This window comes from Anas acuta, chromosome 3, assembly GCF_963932015.1.
Source record: "Anas acuta chromosome 3, bAnaAcu1.1, whole genome shotgun sequence".
NCBI classification, from domain to species: Eukaryota; Metazoa; Chordata; class Aves; order Anseriformes; family Anatidae; genus Anas; species Anas acuta.
The window spans coordinates 51,525,592-51,542,549 of NC_088981.1; the positions used below are offsets into that span (position 1 = coordinate 51,525,592).

Sequence of the window (16,958 nt, forward strand, 5' to 3'; positions counted from 1 at the left end):
GAAATGGGATAAGAATAGGAAAAGGAGAGCTGGAGGAAGGTCGAAGGACAAGTGCTGCCCATGACATGTATGGAAACATGAAGGTGGGAGCTTCTGGAGGAAGGCACAAGCAAATGAACCAGTGCTAAGTGGAGAGAGTGAATAATTAGAGGAGAAACAATACAAGGAAATAAGGGAAAACCCAGGAAGTGGAAAGTTAGGGGGGAGTAGGAATTAAGTGGAACTGGAGCACTCTAGTGATTTAGTTGAGTTAGTGACTTTTGCAGCAGACCGCAATACAACAGCTTATGTATGCAGACTAAAAATACTAAGGAGGTTTTTCTCCCCCACCACCACCTTTTTTTGTTGGATAGTTGCAGAAGCAAAGCAACCCAAGTACAAAGAGCTAGCAACTGAAATAATGTCAGACTGAGCATGGCATGAGGACAAAAAGAGAGAAATGAATAGGTACCATTTTAATTGCCCTCTGACCCCAGCTGAGGGCTGTTGCTACAGGCTTTTTGTCCTCCCAGCAATGGGGATTTGCTGATATTACCTTCTCTGTGGACAATGGAAATATGCTTAAAAGGAGCGTGTTCTCACTGTGTTTCCAGCACTTTGAAACATGTTCCAGCTCTACAACTGAGATGGCTTTAAAATTGAAGTCTCTAAACCCACTCTCTAAATTTCTTGTTGGTGCAGAGAAAGGCATGTTTGCCTGCAATGTGCCATCAAGTATTTTTACTTTTATTTTTTTTTTAATACATCCATGCATCCAGTTGTGATGTTGTGCCAAGAGATATGAAGAGGTAGAGGAGTTCAGCCCCATCTAGCAAGTCACATTAACTTGTGAAAGGAGCAACTCAAAGCTACACAGAATCGCAGATTAGTTGAGTTTGGGAGGGACCTCTGGAGGTCATCTGGTCCAGACTCTCTGCTCAGGTAGGGCCACATAGAGCCACTTGACCAGAACAATGTCCAGGCAGTTTCTGAAGATCTCCAAGGAGGGAGACTCCACAACCTCTCTGGGCAACCTGTGCCAATGCTTGGTCACCTGCACAATGACCAGAAGTGCTTCCTCATCTTCAGAGGGAGCCTCCTGTGTTCCAGTTTGTGTCCATTGCCTCTTGTCCTGCCACTGAAAAGAGCTCGTCTCTGTCCCCTTTGCACCCTCCCTTGAGGTATTTTAGTGCATTGATGAGATCCCTCCTGAGCCTTCTCCAGGCTGATCAGTCTCAGCCTTTCCTCGTATGAGCGGTGCTGGACTCAGTATTGCACCCTGGGGTACACTGCTAGTTACTGGCCTCCAACTAGACTTTCTGCTTTTGATTGCCCTCTGGGCCTGTCCATTCAGCCACTTCTCAATCTACCTCACTGTCTACTCATGTCAACTGCTTGTCTGTGAGGCTCTTACAGGAGACGGTGTTGAAAACCCTCCTGGAATCCAGGCTGACAATAACCACTGCTCTCCCCTTGTCTACCAAGCCAGTTCTTTCATCATGGGAGGTTATCAGGGTAGTCAAACATGACAGCTCCTTGGTGAATCCATGCTGACTGCTCTTACTTACCTTTGTGTCCTTGATGTGCCTGGAAATGGTTTCCAGGGTTAGTCATACATACGTGTATAAGACATACAGAAATGACCCATTAACATGAATGGTGTGAAACTGCATGTAGGATCCTCGTACTGTTCATCTTACTGAAGCTCATTCATTAAGAGTTAGCCTACAATAGTGTTTTAGGGAATATCTTTTCAACCTGTGTAATCCTTTGAACATGTAGTGTTAGCATGCTCCCCATAAAAGACTATGGAGCGAATGGGGAAAAACAGATTTTCACCCCTTTGGATGTTTTCTTTGACCCAACGTTGTTAAAGTAAATTAAAAAGGCACAGATTTTGACTGGCTTTTGAGTATCCAGGTGGTCTTTTTTCTAAACAGTGCCAAACTGTCAGATACAGGTAGAAATCAACCTCAAAGGACATGGCTAATGTGATCTTTAACTGATATTGGAGATCTATTGATGTTCTCCAGCTTTTAAATTGAAGTATTTCATTGGTTTAGGATGAGTGAGAGGAGGCCGTAAGGGCACCACTTGGCTCCCTGTGCCTCAGGACATGCTTTAAAACAACTGCTTTTCTAAGCACTACAACCATTTTGTATGTGACCTGGAAGAGCAGTTGAATTATTATTGTTTTGAGGAATGCTGCTGTGATTCTTGCACAGGCAAGCATTGTAGCAAGGATAGACTGAACATTGTTTGGTGTGTTCTATCAGATGATCTGTTAAGGGTATTTCAATTTTGAATTAGTACAGCTTGAAGCGTGTTTCAGGCAAGTTTATGATGAGAAATCGGATACCTTGGCTTCCTGCTTGTGTCATGCTGACAGGTGTACTGGTCAGGGCAAAACCTGCAGACTTTCTCCTCTTCAGGACCCAGCCTGACTATTTCAAATAGCAGTCGAGTTAGAATACTCATAAACTTTAGAGTTACTTACTCAAGCAGCATCTTTTTTTCCTGTGTAAAATGCTTCCCCTGATTTTATAATAAAATTTGGTACTTTGCATTAGTGTTTCACAGAAGTTAGAAGCCCCTACTCTTGTACATGGCATAAAATAACTGTAGAAAATGACTGTATTTGGCATGTTACGTTAAATATACTCTCACAGTGAAACTCAGCCATGTGATTTAAGAACTCAGCAGTAAAATAATGCCATTAAAAAGTTGTTGTCATCTATACAGACCAGTAACTAGAGTAAAGTATAATTTGTCAGTGCATTGCACAAATATCTGATGCAAATGGAGGTTGAGCTTCAGGAATACTGAACTGTATCTGAAGTCAGGGAGACTTCATTTTTATGAATGAGTTTCTCTTTTCTCACTCCAGATGTGACATATTTTAAACCATCCCTTCTAGTTGAAGTCTGTCTTCTGTCTCCTCTCCATGTGGTTTGTTGCCTGACTATTTATTTATTTATTACTTAAGACTCCTCAGTCAAGCCTTTGTACCCAGAAAGTCCTGCTCTCTGCAGTCTACTGCCTGTAGTCTTCTTCACAACCACCTATCATCATTTTTTTTCTGTGTAATCCCATCCTCATCAGTCCATGGTGTCACATTTCCTCATGTGATTTATCACTTCTTGATCTTTCTCTTTTCCATGATCTTAGTCTTTGCTGCCTCCAGGTCTCTCCCCACAGTTCCCTTCCTGATCTGAAGATGCTCTCTCAAACAGCTTGTCACAGCTTGTCAGTCTTTTTGCCAGGCCCATCATTGTTCCCCTCTGTCTATACCTCAGCTTCTCACTAGGTTTTTCTTTTCTCCTGACATCATTTTCATCATTCCAAATTTCTCTGCCCTCTAAGTTATGCTGATACTCAGTCTCCATCTCCTGGTGTCCATCAGGCTTCAGTCCCAATTTCTCCTTCCCACCTTTCTGTAGGACTCCACTGTGTCTCCTCTGGCCTGGAACTGCACAGCATGCTTCTCCATGTTGCAGAACACTTGCAGAGGTTCACTGATACACAGGAACAATCTTTTTCCTGTTCTTTCTTCATAGGAGCAGATCTGAACCAGATGTGGCTTTTAGCATCCAAGAATGGCAGTTGCTGATGAAGAGCTAGTGAGTCCTGAGCTGAAACACACAAAGGATCTTTGCTAAAAGCTCCTATTGGGAAAACATGAATTTGAGGGGTTTCACTCCCCACCCCTCCATCTATATTCAACTACAGGGAGGTTTTCACAATGGTAGCAAAAGCCATACTCTGAAACAGAGTCTCCATTATGTTCCCATCTGCTACTGCCCCTCCTTGAAATGCCAGGGGATGTTGCATGTCCCTGCTAGTCAGCCTGGGGGTGCTCGTCGTCTTAGAGGGGAAAGGTCAACAAAATTTTTCAACATGAGCAGAAAAGTGTGCTTTCAGTTCTTTCTGAAAAAGGCCTGGGGGTATGCTCTTCCTGAAATTGCCTAAAACAACTCAGCAAGGAGGCAGGCTTCTGGTGTAGAAAGCTTTATCCAAGGTGAGCAAATTTGACGAAGTTATATCCTCCTTGCAGGATGGGGGGAAGCCTTGTAAAGGGAAATATTGGAAGTCTGACGGTGTTGTGGCACCAAAGGAGGCTCCAAGGAGGCTCTGCTGGGAGGAAGTCAGTATCAGAGTTTTATTGTTCCAAGTTTCCTGCCACCTTGTTCTGCATTTAGAGGATATCTCTTTCTACAATTCAGGCAATTAGTTTAAAAAAAAAAAAAAAAAAAAAAAGGCAAACAAAAAACCAAAGCACTTAAGACTGCAGTGTGCTCATTGTCACTTCTTGTGGTGTGTCAATAGAAGTATAGCTGCTGGGTTGTGCACTGGGTTGCTGGATAGCATAGCTCTAAGAAACTTAATTCCTCTTATCAGGTAGGAATCATGATACAGCTAATGCAGCTGCAAAAGTCTGTTCCCACATTATCCTCAATCTCCCTCTTTGCAATCTCTTTTATTAAGGCCGCTAACTTACATGCCCGAGGACAGTGCCTACAGATTACTGACATAAATTGCACGTGTTATTGGAGGAGAACCTTTGTTTTGCAGCATTCTGGCACCCATCAAATAAAAGAACTGGTTCTTATTAGCACTGTCCTTTCTGAGCATTTTGTAGATGAGAAGTTTCAGAGTGCTTCAATGGAAAGTTTACTGAGACTACTGAGAAGGTTACCTGTGGTGTGAGAGGATGAACTGGTCCCTCTTGTATAAGCAACCTGAATTTTGAGGCACTGCTGTAATCAGCAGGCAGTAATGATGGCATTCTGATTTTTTCATCGTTTTTATTTCATCCTTTTTAGGGAGCAGTGATGTGTGGCCTCACAATTAATGGTGTTCCCAGCTCCCCCCCCCCCTCACAGTTCATTAAGGCCAGAAGTTAGCATATGACATTAGTGGTTGTAAAGCAGGGGAGCAATACTTTAGCTGCATGCATAAGCACTGCTGTTTTGCAAGATTGCTGACATGCTTCATTTATTTGTCTTAAATCTCCAGCACAAAAGAGAGAGCGCAGGTGTTGGGTGCATGATTTTTAACCAGTTTACTTTAATTTCCTCATTAATAGAATTATGATTTTGAAACAGGCTCTCCTTCTTGGTGGGACCGGCTGCAGAGCATATCCCATACAGAATGCAAAGTTCAGATTTAATTCAGTTCAGATTTGAATGTTCAGAGTGAGATTCTTCCTTCTTTTAAATTTGTCTTGCTATGACTTTAAAAAGTAGATAAACACAGATTGGTTTACTTTTATCGCTTATGCTGTTCTTTCTGACTAGGAGTCGGTCCTTAATGCTTTGAGAAAATCTGGATGAGCAATTTAAATTACCTGCAAAGCAAATATTGTGATAGTGGCAGTGATAACTTTAACTGTGGTTAGTGTTCCTTTGAGCTGATGAATTTTCCCACCGCTTGCTTCTCATCCGTGAAGGAAAGGCTGTGTCAAATTCAGATTGACCTCAGGGAAAGCATGGCTAAAAAGCAAGGAAAGTATTTTCCAGTAATATTGAGATATGATAGCTGAAACTAAATTGTGCTTGACTATCTCAGTGCATATCTAAAAGACCTTCTTTACGTCAGCCTAGTTTATCCAGAGTTACATCAATATAAATTGGAGCAGAAAATGTTCCACTTAAAAATCAGTAATAAATCTGAAGGCAGCTCTATTGGAGAATCCAATGTGTTGTCTTTTTTTCTGGATTTGTTGTCTGCAGATCAAGACCATTTTCTCCACTGGAGATTGCTGAAAGGTGAGGTATCTAGTAGCAACACCAGGTATGTTACCGAACAGGTGTAAAAAAAAAAAACAAACTGTTCTGGCTACCTTTGAGAAATATTTATGGTTAATAAGATGACTACTTTTTTCTGAGGCAGTAGGACTGTCCAGTTTTCCAGGTGGACATCTTGCTTCCTGGGTGTGAGCCATATTAAACATCCTAGAGCATCCAAAAATGATGGAAGTATACACTAAATATTGTTCATATTTGTGTTTTAAATAATCTAAGATGAAGTTGTTTCTGAAACTCCAAGATCTTGAACAAAAATATTTTGCCAGCTATGTATATGGGATCGTATGCACCCTGAAAAGAAACCATACCAAAACTAATTACAAACAAAACCTAGAACTTGTTTTTCTGGGCATGTAAGAAGCATTCTGGGTTTTGGAAAAAAAGTTTGTTTCTAGTTGTATAGTAAGAATATAGTGTTGTGAACAACCAGAAGTAACCTAGCTTACGTGGTGAGAGGGAAGTGCTCGTATTGTGACAGGGAGCCGTGTGTATACAAACCTCATACAAAATATGTAAAATCATGATTAAATATTTAGATGCGTGTTTTTTCTTAGCTGCATTATCACTGCACAGTCTTATTTCTGCTACTAATATTCATTAATATCCTTTATCCAGAAGATATGTAAAAATACTTTATTCTGAGTATTTGAAAGGTGCTGGATAAAATGTCAGTATTGCCTTGTGTTTTCTGCACCTGAACTTGACATCTAGCTTTTATCTTAGTCCAAGGCTGTAGAAACTTTTTGAGTCAGAGACCCATTGCAGAGCCTTAGTGTATGGATGGGCTGTGTGCATCATGGCAGTATAAATATATAGCTGTAACTTTGTGTTGTAGGTCAGCTCTGCTTGGACAGCACAAAAAAGTGAGTTAGGCTGCGGTTCTAAATGAGGTGTCAGTAAATGCACTGTGAGTTTTTTCTACACTGTGGGTGGAAGATGAGCAGCGGTGATAGCTGCTGCTGTGCCAGCAAGCTAAAGAATGGCTGAAAAGCCTGACTGCAGCTGCTGGTGGACTCATCTTTCAGCAGTGGTACATCACTGGGCTCTGCTGTCTGCAGCCTCCTGTATGATTTCTAAATGCTTACAAAGATGATTACAAAGATGATTAAGGGATTGGAGCATCTGTCCCAGGAGGAAAGACTAAGCAAGCTGGGCCTATTTAGCCAAGAGAAGAGAAGATTGAGAGGGGATCTCATCAATCTCTACAAATACCTGAGGGGGCCATGTAAAGATGATGGGGCCAAACTCTTCTTAGTGGTGGCTAGTGACAGGGCAAGGGGTAATAGGTATAAATTGAACCACAGGAGGTTTCATTGCTGTATGAGGAAGAACTTCTTTACAGTTCGGGAGACAGAGCACTGGAACAGGCTACCCAGAGAGGTGGTGGAGTCTCCTTCTCAGGAGACACTCAAAACCTGCCCCGATGCCATCCTGCATAATATGCTCTGGCTGACCCTGCCTGAGCAAGGGGGTTGAACTAGGTGATCTCTGGAGGTCCCTTCCAACCTCAACAATTCCGTGATTCTGTAAATGCAAATGAATAAAATAAAAGGGTGAAAATTAATCTTCTGTTCCGGAAAGCTCTATTCTTTTCATTTTGGAGGGGGGAGGTAAGAAAAGGTTAAATAGGGAATGCACAGTTTAGGAGGGTGTATGGTCTGCAAGGGAACCTGAGCATGAAACTTTGTTCCTAAAACAAGACTGAGGCTGGACCATGAGGTTATATTACTGTTCAGTGAGATGTGTAGAGCCCTGTTGTCATTTAGAAAGTTACAAAAGATGGCCCTGTTAACCTCTGCCTTGTGGCTTCCATTTGCTCACTGTCAGTGGATGGGGAGCTCTGAAGAGCAGTGTGGTGGCTCCAGGCAAGAAAGCCTGGCACGGGTAGGTAGCACAACTGGGAGGAGTACGGATGAGAGCTGAGACGCAGGGAAGAGGAGTTGTGGGCTTATGCTGCTAAGTTCTCAGTAAATATTTAAGTGCTTAATAAGATGATGTATTTTTTTGCACAATGAGTGGGATTTCTGTGAGGGAATTCTGAAATTTGGAAGCGATATATTAAATTGAAACAAACTACTGAGACTGCCGCCAGCCCATGGTTTCTGGAATTTTAATAACTTATTATGACCATTTCCCTTCTGGTCCATGAAAATATTTGAGCATTTTTAATTTGTTTTATCATCATTATTAAACATTACTTATTGTTGAACTGTGTTCTTCTAGTAACCCATGCCCTTTAAACCTGAAGGCTTAACAGACCGCATAGCACTCTCGTTTTTCCTTCTCACCACTCCCATGGATTAAGGTGTGGTGCTAGCTGCAATTTTTTGTGGTTTCATGAGAAGACCATTTTGCAAATAAGATACTTTCTTACATTTTCAGTTGGAAACCACCCACTGCTATAACCTTCCACTTCATTGCTGTTCATATATTACTGATAAAATCTATCAATAAATCTCTGGGAATCGTGTGGTTACTAAGGTTAAGATAAATGCATGTTTAGGATGTGTGCACATTTTCTTCATCATGCTGGGTTTGCATTTTCATTCTTTGGAAAACAGACTGTTGCAGTTTCCCTTCTTGTGTTTTAAAATTAATATTTCTCTTTTGGAATGCCTCATTTAACTAGCAGGGATATCAAGATCACCTTAAAAAAAATGGCAACAGTCATTTACCGTACAAACTGGGGACAGTTTGTGTAACGGGCAATAGTCAACAGGATAAGATTCAGGTTCCTTTCCCAGCTGTGTCCCACATTTAAGGACTAAATACACCTTACAAAATTTCTGCGCTTTGCTTGACACTGGTTTAATAAGGCTATAGTCAGACAGAGTAAGCACTGTTGTGAGGATTAACGTAAATAATACAGAAGAACTTTGAGTTTCTTTTTTTAGAATTCATAATCATTGCACATCTTTAGATGATATTTTCTATAAAAAAAAAAAAAAAAACACAAAAGCAACACTAGTTTTTTGAGTGCTGCTGCTGATTTATTCTGATGATGTCAAGCCTCAATTGTAGACTTTGATACAGAAGTTTGCAGAGTACTTACTTCATCTGCCTAGCGACTACAAACCATTTGACATCCTAACTGCTGGTTAATGTTTTCATTTGTCTTTCCTTACTATTGTAGCTTATTTCTTCTGTTTCCTTATATCTTTAGGAAGCCAGTTGGATGGGGGCCTCACATAGCTCTTCAATGACATGTCAGTAAACTACTGATAGCATTTGTTATCATCCCATGATCTCCATCTGCTCTCTGAATTTACGTCTTATCATACCTCTGAGTAGCAATTCTTAGTGCCAGCTTCTGGGCAAAATTCCTGTAGCTGTGATTTATCAGTCGGTGCTTGCTGATACCCGAAGATAAACATGGAACGTGGTTTTAATCAGTGGGTTACGACTTCAATAAGTTAGTGTGCTGAAGTGTGTAAGTGGCATTACATGTGAGTTTCTGTTCCCAGTGACTTACCCATATCATCTTCAGAGATGATGGATGATTTAGGGGACGTGTCTGTGCATGATCCATGAATCCCAGTTTCACATTATGAGTGCTTTTAGCACATCTCTATCAAATTACACCTTGATTTAATTGACAGACTGCCTTCCAGGGTGTCTTTTTAGGATGGGAGATTTTGGTGTGAAATACCTGCAGGTGAACAGGGGAATATTATTAAACTTCGATTGTATTTCATTCAAGCAAAAATTCTCCTCTGCTAAGAAGGCAAAATCCATGAAAGCAGTCCATCCTTGAGGTCCTGCAACCAGGTCTCCTGATTCTTGCACTGTTGACATTGACATGCCCTAGAAATTTTCAGACGTTGTATGCAGCCCCGTGCGTGCTTATGGGCACAACTGCTCACAGGCAGTCAAAACCAAAGAGTGAGCATGTTCTAGAGGTGCAAGGCATAGTGTTAGGACTCAGGAATTCGTCACAGCTAATTTTGGCTGACATGTACTCCCACTGTGGCTTTCCATGCATGCAGAAGAAGCCAAGGCAACCTACCAGAGGTCACTACTTCCCGTCCTTAGTATCTGCAAATGAGGTGGTGTTGTAACATCTATAAGATGAGGGAGGGAGGCATGTTGGTTGTAGAAAATCTGTTGCTTGAGAATAGTGATGTGAGGAAAAAAAAATACCCTTCTTTTGTTCTGTAGGTGAAAGTTGATACAATGCTCTGTAAACATCGTATCCTGTAGACCCCTAACTGTGGAAAATGCAAGAAGTCTGTCATGGTCACCTTTCTCTGCAATGTTGAACAGTGGAAAGAAAACTGAAATGCGCTTCTCTATTTTTAGTCTTTCTTCATATCATGTTCTCACGAGTGCTCTCCCCATCAATCTTTGCCCTGCTGCATGCAGTCAGTGGGCAGTATCGTCTTACTGGATCACCACGCCAGCTTTACTGCTGTAATCTGTAGGCTGTAAGCCGGCTGCATGTGTGAATTGGCTATGCCGAGGAAGCTGGCCATAAACAACGGTGAGTTTATACAGCTTCCTCCACCACCTCCATCCACGTGGTGCCTGGGGAGAGGACTGATATCAGCGGGGCAGCATCCTGCCACTTCTGCGTGAAAATCAGAGAGGAAGGGGATCAGTCACACACCACACGTAGTAATGGATTGTATAAAACTTGGGGCTTACTTCTACCATTCCTCTTCAGAGGCTTGCTGGCTGTTTGCGGTGGGATATATTCTCCTTGCCCTTCTCCCCTGACAGCAGGGTTAGGTTGCTTCCAGCATGGGGGCGGCTGCGTGGGAGACAAGGCTGTGGGGAGCTGAGATCCCCACAATGGCAGGGCTCTCTCTCCCAGCATGAAGTGTCAGTTTTACATTCAAGGTCCTAGGGTACATGAAGGGAAATAAGGGAATAGGAGGTACCCGGCACCCAGGACCTTTCTGCTCTCTTTGCTGGCATGAGCAAAGGAGACTGTGTGGCTTTGCTTAGAGCTCTGAGCCCGGGTTTTCCTCTCACAGCCCCTGGCTCTGGTGGTCACCTGGTGGCAGGGCTGTGCCCTGCTGTGCTTAGCCCCAGGCGGGCGCTGTCCTTTCAGACCTGTTCGTGCTTTGGCCTATGTTTGGATTTGCCTGCTTCAGATATCTGTAAAAATACTGCTACTAATAAAAGTCTTCACTTTCTGCTTAAAGTACATGTAGAAGGTAGAAAGATATGCTCACAGAAATTTCCTTTTTTATTTAATTCCATTTTTGCATGTAGAGAAGTCCGCTATATGGTGGACAGTACAAGATTTTATTTTATTTTAAAGTTTGATTTACTGGTGACATTAATATGTAACATCTGTGGCAGAAATAAAATGCAGGGTTTTATAGTAATCAAACTGCATCTACAGTTAAAAAAAAAAAAAAAAAGCTTATATTAATGAAATATAAGTATTTATCTGTATTAGCCCATTGTATGACAACATGACTGTGTTGCTTGCAGCCTAGGATAGTGGTTGTGTTACTCATGGGAGGTGGAGATACCTTCTGCAAGCTAGCAAATCCTCACCATCCCAGAAAAAAAAAAAAAGAAAAGTTAGTACTTTCTCTGTTGAATCAAACAGGTAATGCATTGAAGCCCAGCTGCTGCTGCTCCTGCTTCTCCTGCAGAGGAACTCCTGAAGCAGGGAGTTAGGGTGCTAATTATCTTGGTGGGTATGGGTTTCTGCCTTCCAAGTGAGAACACGTCAGGCTCTCTGGTGAGGCTAAAGAGAGCAAGGGCTTTGAAAAGGGACTGGCAGCTGGGAAATAGTTTTAAGAGCAATTGAGCGAGCATTTTTTCACTCACAGAAGAGAAAGAGGATTTCAGACAAAATGAAACTTCCTACGGATATGTGACCCTTTGCAGAGAATAAAGTGGATGAACATGGAAGACAGAAAATGAAGGGAAGAAAGCAGTCCGAAAAGTGTTAATTTTGGCTGCATGAAAAGTTTTGCTACAGGGGTCTCCAGGTAAACCACTGTGCAGATTATGAGACCCACACTAAAATAATGGATTTATCATCTTCTATCACAGAAAGTAATAGCAATAATGATAGTGATGTGCTTTAAGGAGAAATACTGACAGGAGGCCTTGATATGGCAAGGAGAGGGCTTTGATTTAAATCTCTAAGTCCTCAGCCAGATACAGCCAAAGGAAGCAGGTTGAGAACGCAAGATAGGGGTTGTTTCCAAGTGCACCTTCTCTCTGCAGGTTACAGCTGTACTTTAAGTAATTGAGAAGAGCTGCTCTGACATGCACTGTGTCCTCGGCCACCTGTTGTGGATAGTATGCTATCTTTTTCCCCACAAGGCATTCAGACAATGCTTCTGTACATACCAGATAAATCCACAAATGAAGTAAATAATAATAAAAAGGAATAGAAAAAAAAATCAGGCAAAAGGGGCATCGGTAGAGATTATAATTACCTCTGTAATCAGCAGCATGGAGCATGTTCTAGCAGTTACTGTTGTACAGCAGCAGTTGCCCAACCTTCTCTTTGGCTACAAGGATGAGCTGTGGTTTGGTCAGCGTGGCTCTAGCTAGCAGGCTACAACTGGGATCCAGTTTGCAGCGTGTTTTCTTTCTGGCCCACAGCCTTTCCCTCAAAGCAGTGTGGGAACATAATGCCGGCAGCCCGGGCTGCTGAAGCATGTCAGTGGCTCCTCTTGTCCACAACCAGCTGATCTGTGCTGTTTGCACTCGTGTTGGGTAGAGGGCAGCTGGGCAAATGACATGCTCAGGGGGTTGGTATAGCATCCAGGAGAAGGGGCTGCCTTTCTGGTAGTACAGAAGTAGGGAATATCAGAAAACTGGGGTCTGAGCGATGGTATTGTGCAACCTGGATGCAGGTCTAGCTTGATTTAATAATGCATGTTCCTCCTCCTGCTGCAGCATGAGATGTCACTGGAGTTTTGATGAGTACCTGGTTTTAGGCGTTTTTTGGTCAGAGACTGAGTTTTCTTGGTGAAAGTACTCAACTTTTGAGTCAAGTACACGTTGTTGAAGTCCAAAGATGTACAGCAGCCTTGCGTTCTCCTTCAGCCTGTGTTTAGGCACTGGAATGCAAAGATTTTTTTATTTTTATTTTTTCCTGTTATTGATATTTATTCAGATTTACAGTGTTTCATGTGTCTGCCATTTGGTAAAGGTGTACACATGCAACAGCACTACTCCTTCAACATTCTTGCTTATCTCCAATGATTTTCATACGTGCAGATTCCTGCTCTATAGAGGATATATTTGATATATAGAGAAGATATATTTGTTTCTTTCAGGGCAGGAAAAAATATTTTACAAGGTAATGTCACTTTTACCCACATTAACATTACTATGTTAACATAAAATTTCTAATTTTAACATGTAATTTTAACATAACCGCATTAATGTCTGGCTTATTATTTATTATTGTTTAGCTTTTATTATGTTTTTAAAGCTAAGCGGGGGCCTGTTTCCAAAGAATAATAATATAGGTGTCTAGATGAAAACGTCCCACGTGAATTTGCATTTCGTTTCTGACCTTTGGCCATGGAAAAAAAAAATAGTTTCAATCAATCTGTAAAGAACTTTTTGCTCATTTTGTTCTTTTCTTGACAGTTTTCTCTCATTTCCAATTCGTACAATTACTGTTTTATCCTCAGAGGTTAGGGTTGTCATCATTTTGTTCCTCTGGAGATCTTTCTCAGGTGATTGCAGAGGAGGAGGCAGTCATCAGATGCGAAGCTCCTAACAGACGTTCTTCCCGATAGACTCGGAGCGATGAAAGACAAATGGGGAGAATGTCAAACCCAGCGAGGGAGGCAGAGCCATTCGGCAAGCCTCTTCTAGTCTGTGGAGAGATTCAGGAAATAGGGTGGAAAAATTGTGCAATACGATTAGAACAAACCTTGCTCCATAAATCAATCTAAGGAGACCGGCATTTATTTTTGTTTCTCTTATAAAGTAAGCTAAATGTTTTGCTCTAACTGCAGAGAAGCAATAAAACACCAGTGAAGGCAAAGGTTATAAACAAATCATTCGGTGCTGACAGAAGGTCCGTAGATGCTGACAAGAAACAAATAAAGCGAATAAGCCCAGTGCTCTGTTCTGATAAATTCTGTTGATTTCTGCACCGTGTCATTATGGCTGCAGCCCGCCCTGTTATCTCCTAGCTCCAAACCTTTCATTATGGCTTCAGATGATAACAGCTGTTGATATGCTGCAGGAGGTTGCAGTGACTACCATGGGGGTAAAGTACCACTTGCTAAGAAATAATTAGGAAAAACCCCATGGCGGGGTAGCTTTGATCTGCTCCTGCTGTTGTCCTTGCAGAAGGCTATACACCGATACTGCATCAGTTTCCCGGATGAGTTCATGAAACTTTATGAGAGCACACGTACTCTATAAAGCAATATAACCAGAAAGGTCCCACTTGCTGTGTCACTGCAAGCCACGTGCTGCTGCTGCAGCGTGCCCGGACTTTGTCAGACCGCTTTGTGAGGATGGGCCTGCAACCGCCATCCTCGCACCCGAGCATTTTTAATGAAGAACGGTCTCCCTTTACCCTAAGTATGCAAAAACTCAGCCATTTGTTTCCAGTTTGCTTCTGATCTGATGATGGGAGGACATGGAGGCCAGAGGTGCAGTCTTGGGGAACTTTTCGCAGCAGAGAGCACAAGCTGTGCGTGCGTGGGATAACCTGATCCTGGCACATGCTGCTGGAATGCTGGAAAACTGCCAAAGCACCTGCAGGCTTTTTCTTGGCAGGAGCCTTAGAAAGGGCCCGGTTCCTTATTTCTTGCTAAAAGTTGGTAAAAGACTGAGAAAAATGTACATGTACATATGTGGAGAAAAATGGGATGGGAGGACAAAAGGAGCACATAGGAGGTTATGCTTTTAAAACTGTCTACAATACTGGGGAAAAAGAAAAGACTCTGGACTTTTTTTTTTTTTTTAAGAAACCCATTCTGAGATGGAGTTTGAAAGAAACTCCTCTGTATTCAATAAACAGGCTGTGTGGAGTTACTTGAGAGTTGGAGTTACTGTGAGATTTTCATTCCTCTGTAACACACCGCACCAGCTAAGGATGCTACAGTGCTCCTGCAATGCTCAAATGTTTTCGGAGAATCACAGCTCCACTGGAGCTTTTGTTCTTCACTGTTAAATGTGGATTTGTATTAGTGGACAGAAAAAGTTATTTATTGCTGTCATTGGAGTAGCCCTGAAACTATCATCTACTGCCTTTGAGCTAGCATACTACATGCTGCAATCCGGCCTGCCTCACCAGAATTCCCAAACCTTTTACTCATCTACAGCTTCTGAGTATAAATGAATATTATTAAAATGAATATCTGAGTATAAATGAAATGAAAACAAATTCAGGCAGTCCCAGGGATGCCATTCCAATGGCTTACTGCACAAATGCATTTCAAGGACAGGCTGGGACTAGGAGGCTGCAAGAAGATACGGTACAGATGTCCATCACAGAAGAGATGAGAAGGCTTTCTGGGACGTGCCTACTTGCTTGCCCACTGCTGCTTGTTGTTCTTAAAGACACTGAAGTTGCATTTGAATATGCTTGTTTTCTTCCTGTTGGAAAACAAACAAACAAACAAACAAAAAAACTCTTTTTTTTTGGTGGTGATGAGGGGTAGATTTAATTTGGTAACCAAATACCAAATGTGGATTATTGAGTGTTAGGACTAGGACCTGTGATTCTGATTATACCATCTCAGTTGCAAAGAACATGGGGATAGAGACTTGAGTGCTGTAATTCATAACCATCCTAACAAGAGCATCTAAAATCCAAAGGTCAGATCAATGTCTGATCCAAACCCTTTGTCGTCTTTGGATTTTCGGAGAATGGATCTTGTCCAGTGCATGTGTTGTGTAATATTTTTTTCTTTATGACTCTGGCACGCAGTTGCATCTTAGAAGTTTTCATGGTCTAGTTGACGTTTCACAGGGTTCCTTCCTTGCCGAGCAGTGGAATGCTGTGTTGCTTTTGGTGGGTTGCCACACCACGTTGTCTAACCCTAGGCTAAGGGATTTTATTTATTTTTATTTCACATTGTTTCAGCTGTTTTCACTTTTCTTTTATTGTTTTCCATCCTCTAGCAGAATTTCTTCATGGATGTGGCAGCACATTGGGTTTCTTGGTTTATGAGTTGAAGTTAGTTAAAAAGCCCAGTGGATTTGTTTGCCCTTAGCTGAGGAAATTTTAACACTGAAGCAGCAATGGAATGAAAGGTGATGCTTTGGGAGCTGAGCTCTTATCAAAATGGGGGAGAAATGGGAAAGTTGTTCTGCTAGAACAATGCTGGCCTGATCTTTTTTCTAGTTCTCTTGTTCCTATTCAGTTGAAGTCATTGGATGAGACACTCTTGTAAATGTGAAAGTATTTGCTAAAGTCTTTGCTAAAACATATACCACAGTAGTTTGCAATGTAACTGTACGTTTGGTTAAATTGCATGTGTGTATATACTCTGGGATCTTCTGTCCTCTACAAACTCTGTGTTGTGTGTGTTTGTTTTTTTCCAGCTATGGTTTTAAAAGATTTTTTTGGTAGTTTTTGCTTTTCTGAGCCCTTGTTTCTATGTTTTCAGTTCTTGATTATATAGGTTTTCTGTTACTAAGACTATTAAACGACATTCTACATTTTTTGTACATTTTTTTGTACATTTTTTTTTGTCTCTGAGCCAGTTAAATGATCAATTAAGCTGTCACTGTGAATGAAATCTGAAAACATTTGTATATCAGTAGCAAGAGAAATGTTGGCTGTCCAGTCTAAGGACTATAACTTAGCATTCAGTCTTCTGTTATTTTCTTGGTTTCAGTGAACAGGTAAGTACTGTTACCTTTCATAATAGAATGACTGTTCACGGAGAGGCTACTGAAGGGTTTACTGTAATAATAATGTGAAACTGATATGAAGGAACTCATCTTGAACAATAAAAGGTAGCTCCATTTACTGACCTAGAAAAGGAGGAAATGTCTAAAGGCATCATTCTCATTTCTCTTGTAGGATTACCTCGATTGTATCACTGACCAATCCAAGCTGTCCCTGGGGACAGAAGAGAGATCAGCCTTGTTTGGAAACATACGGGATATCTACCATTTCAACAGGTAAATTAGTGTTTAACTAAATGAAGCAGCCTGTGTTGATGGGGAAGGGAGCAAACCAAGTAAATAGTTTATCACTGTAATACAGCCAAG

General features: G+C 41.6%; 1 protein-coding gene and 1 long non-coding RNA gene across 10 annotated transcripts in view; one reads left to right on the forward strand and one right to left on the reverse strand.

Annotated features, from left to right (window-relative positions):
* Positions 1-16,958, forward strand: part of PLEKHG1 (pleckstrin homology and RhoGEF domain containing G1) — a 198,284-nt gene that overhangs the window by 149,122 nt on the left and 32,204 nt on the right. For all 9 annotated transcript variants that reach the window (XM_068677079.1, XM_068677074.1, XM_068677075.1 and 6 more), the window contains one exon: positions 16,768-16,868. In XM_068677079.1, coding sequence (XP_068533180.1) covers positions 16,768-16,868 — 101 coding nt within the window. The remainder of the gene's footprint in view (positions 1-16,767; positions 16,869-16,958) is intronic.
* LOC137854090 (uncharacterized) lies at positions 8,909-13,544 on the reverse strand. Its single transcript, XR_011094952.1, has 3 exons — positions 13,392-13,544; positions 12,194-12,823; positions 8,909-9,435 (listed from the first exon to the last, which is right to left on the reverse strand). It is a non-coding gene; the product is annotated as an uncharacterized lncRNA (long non-coding RNA).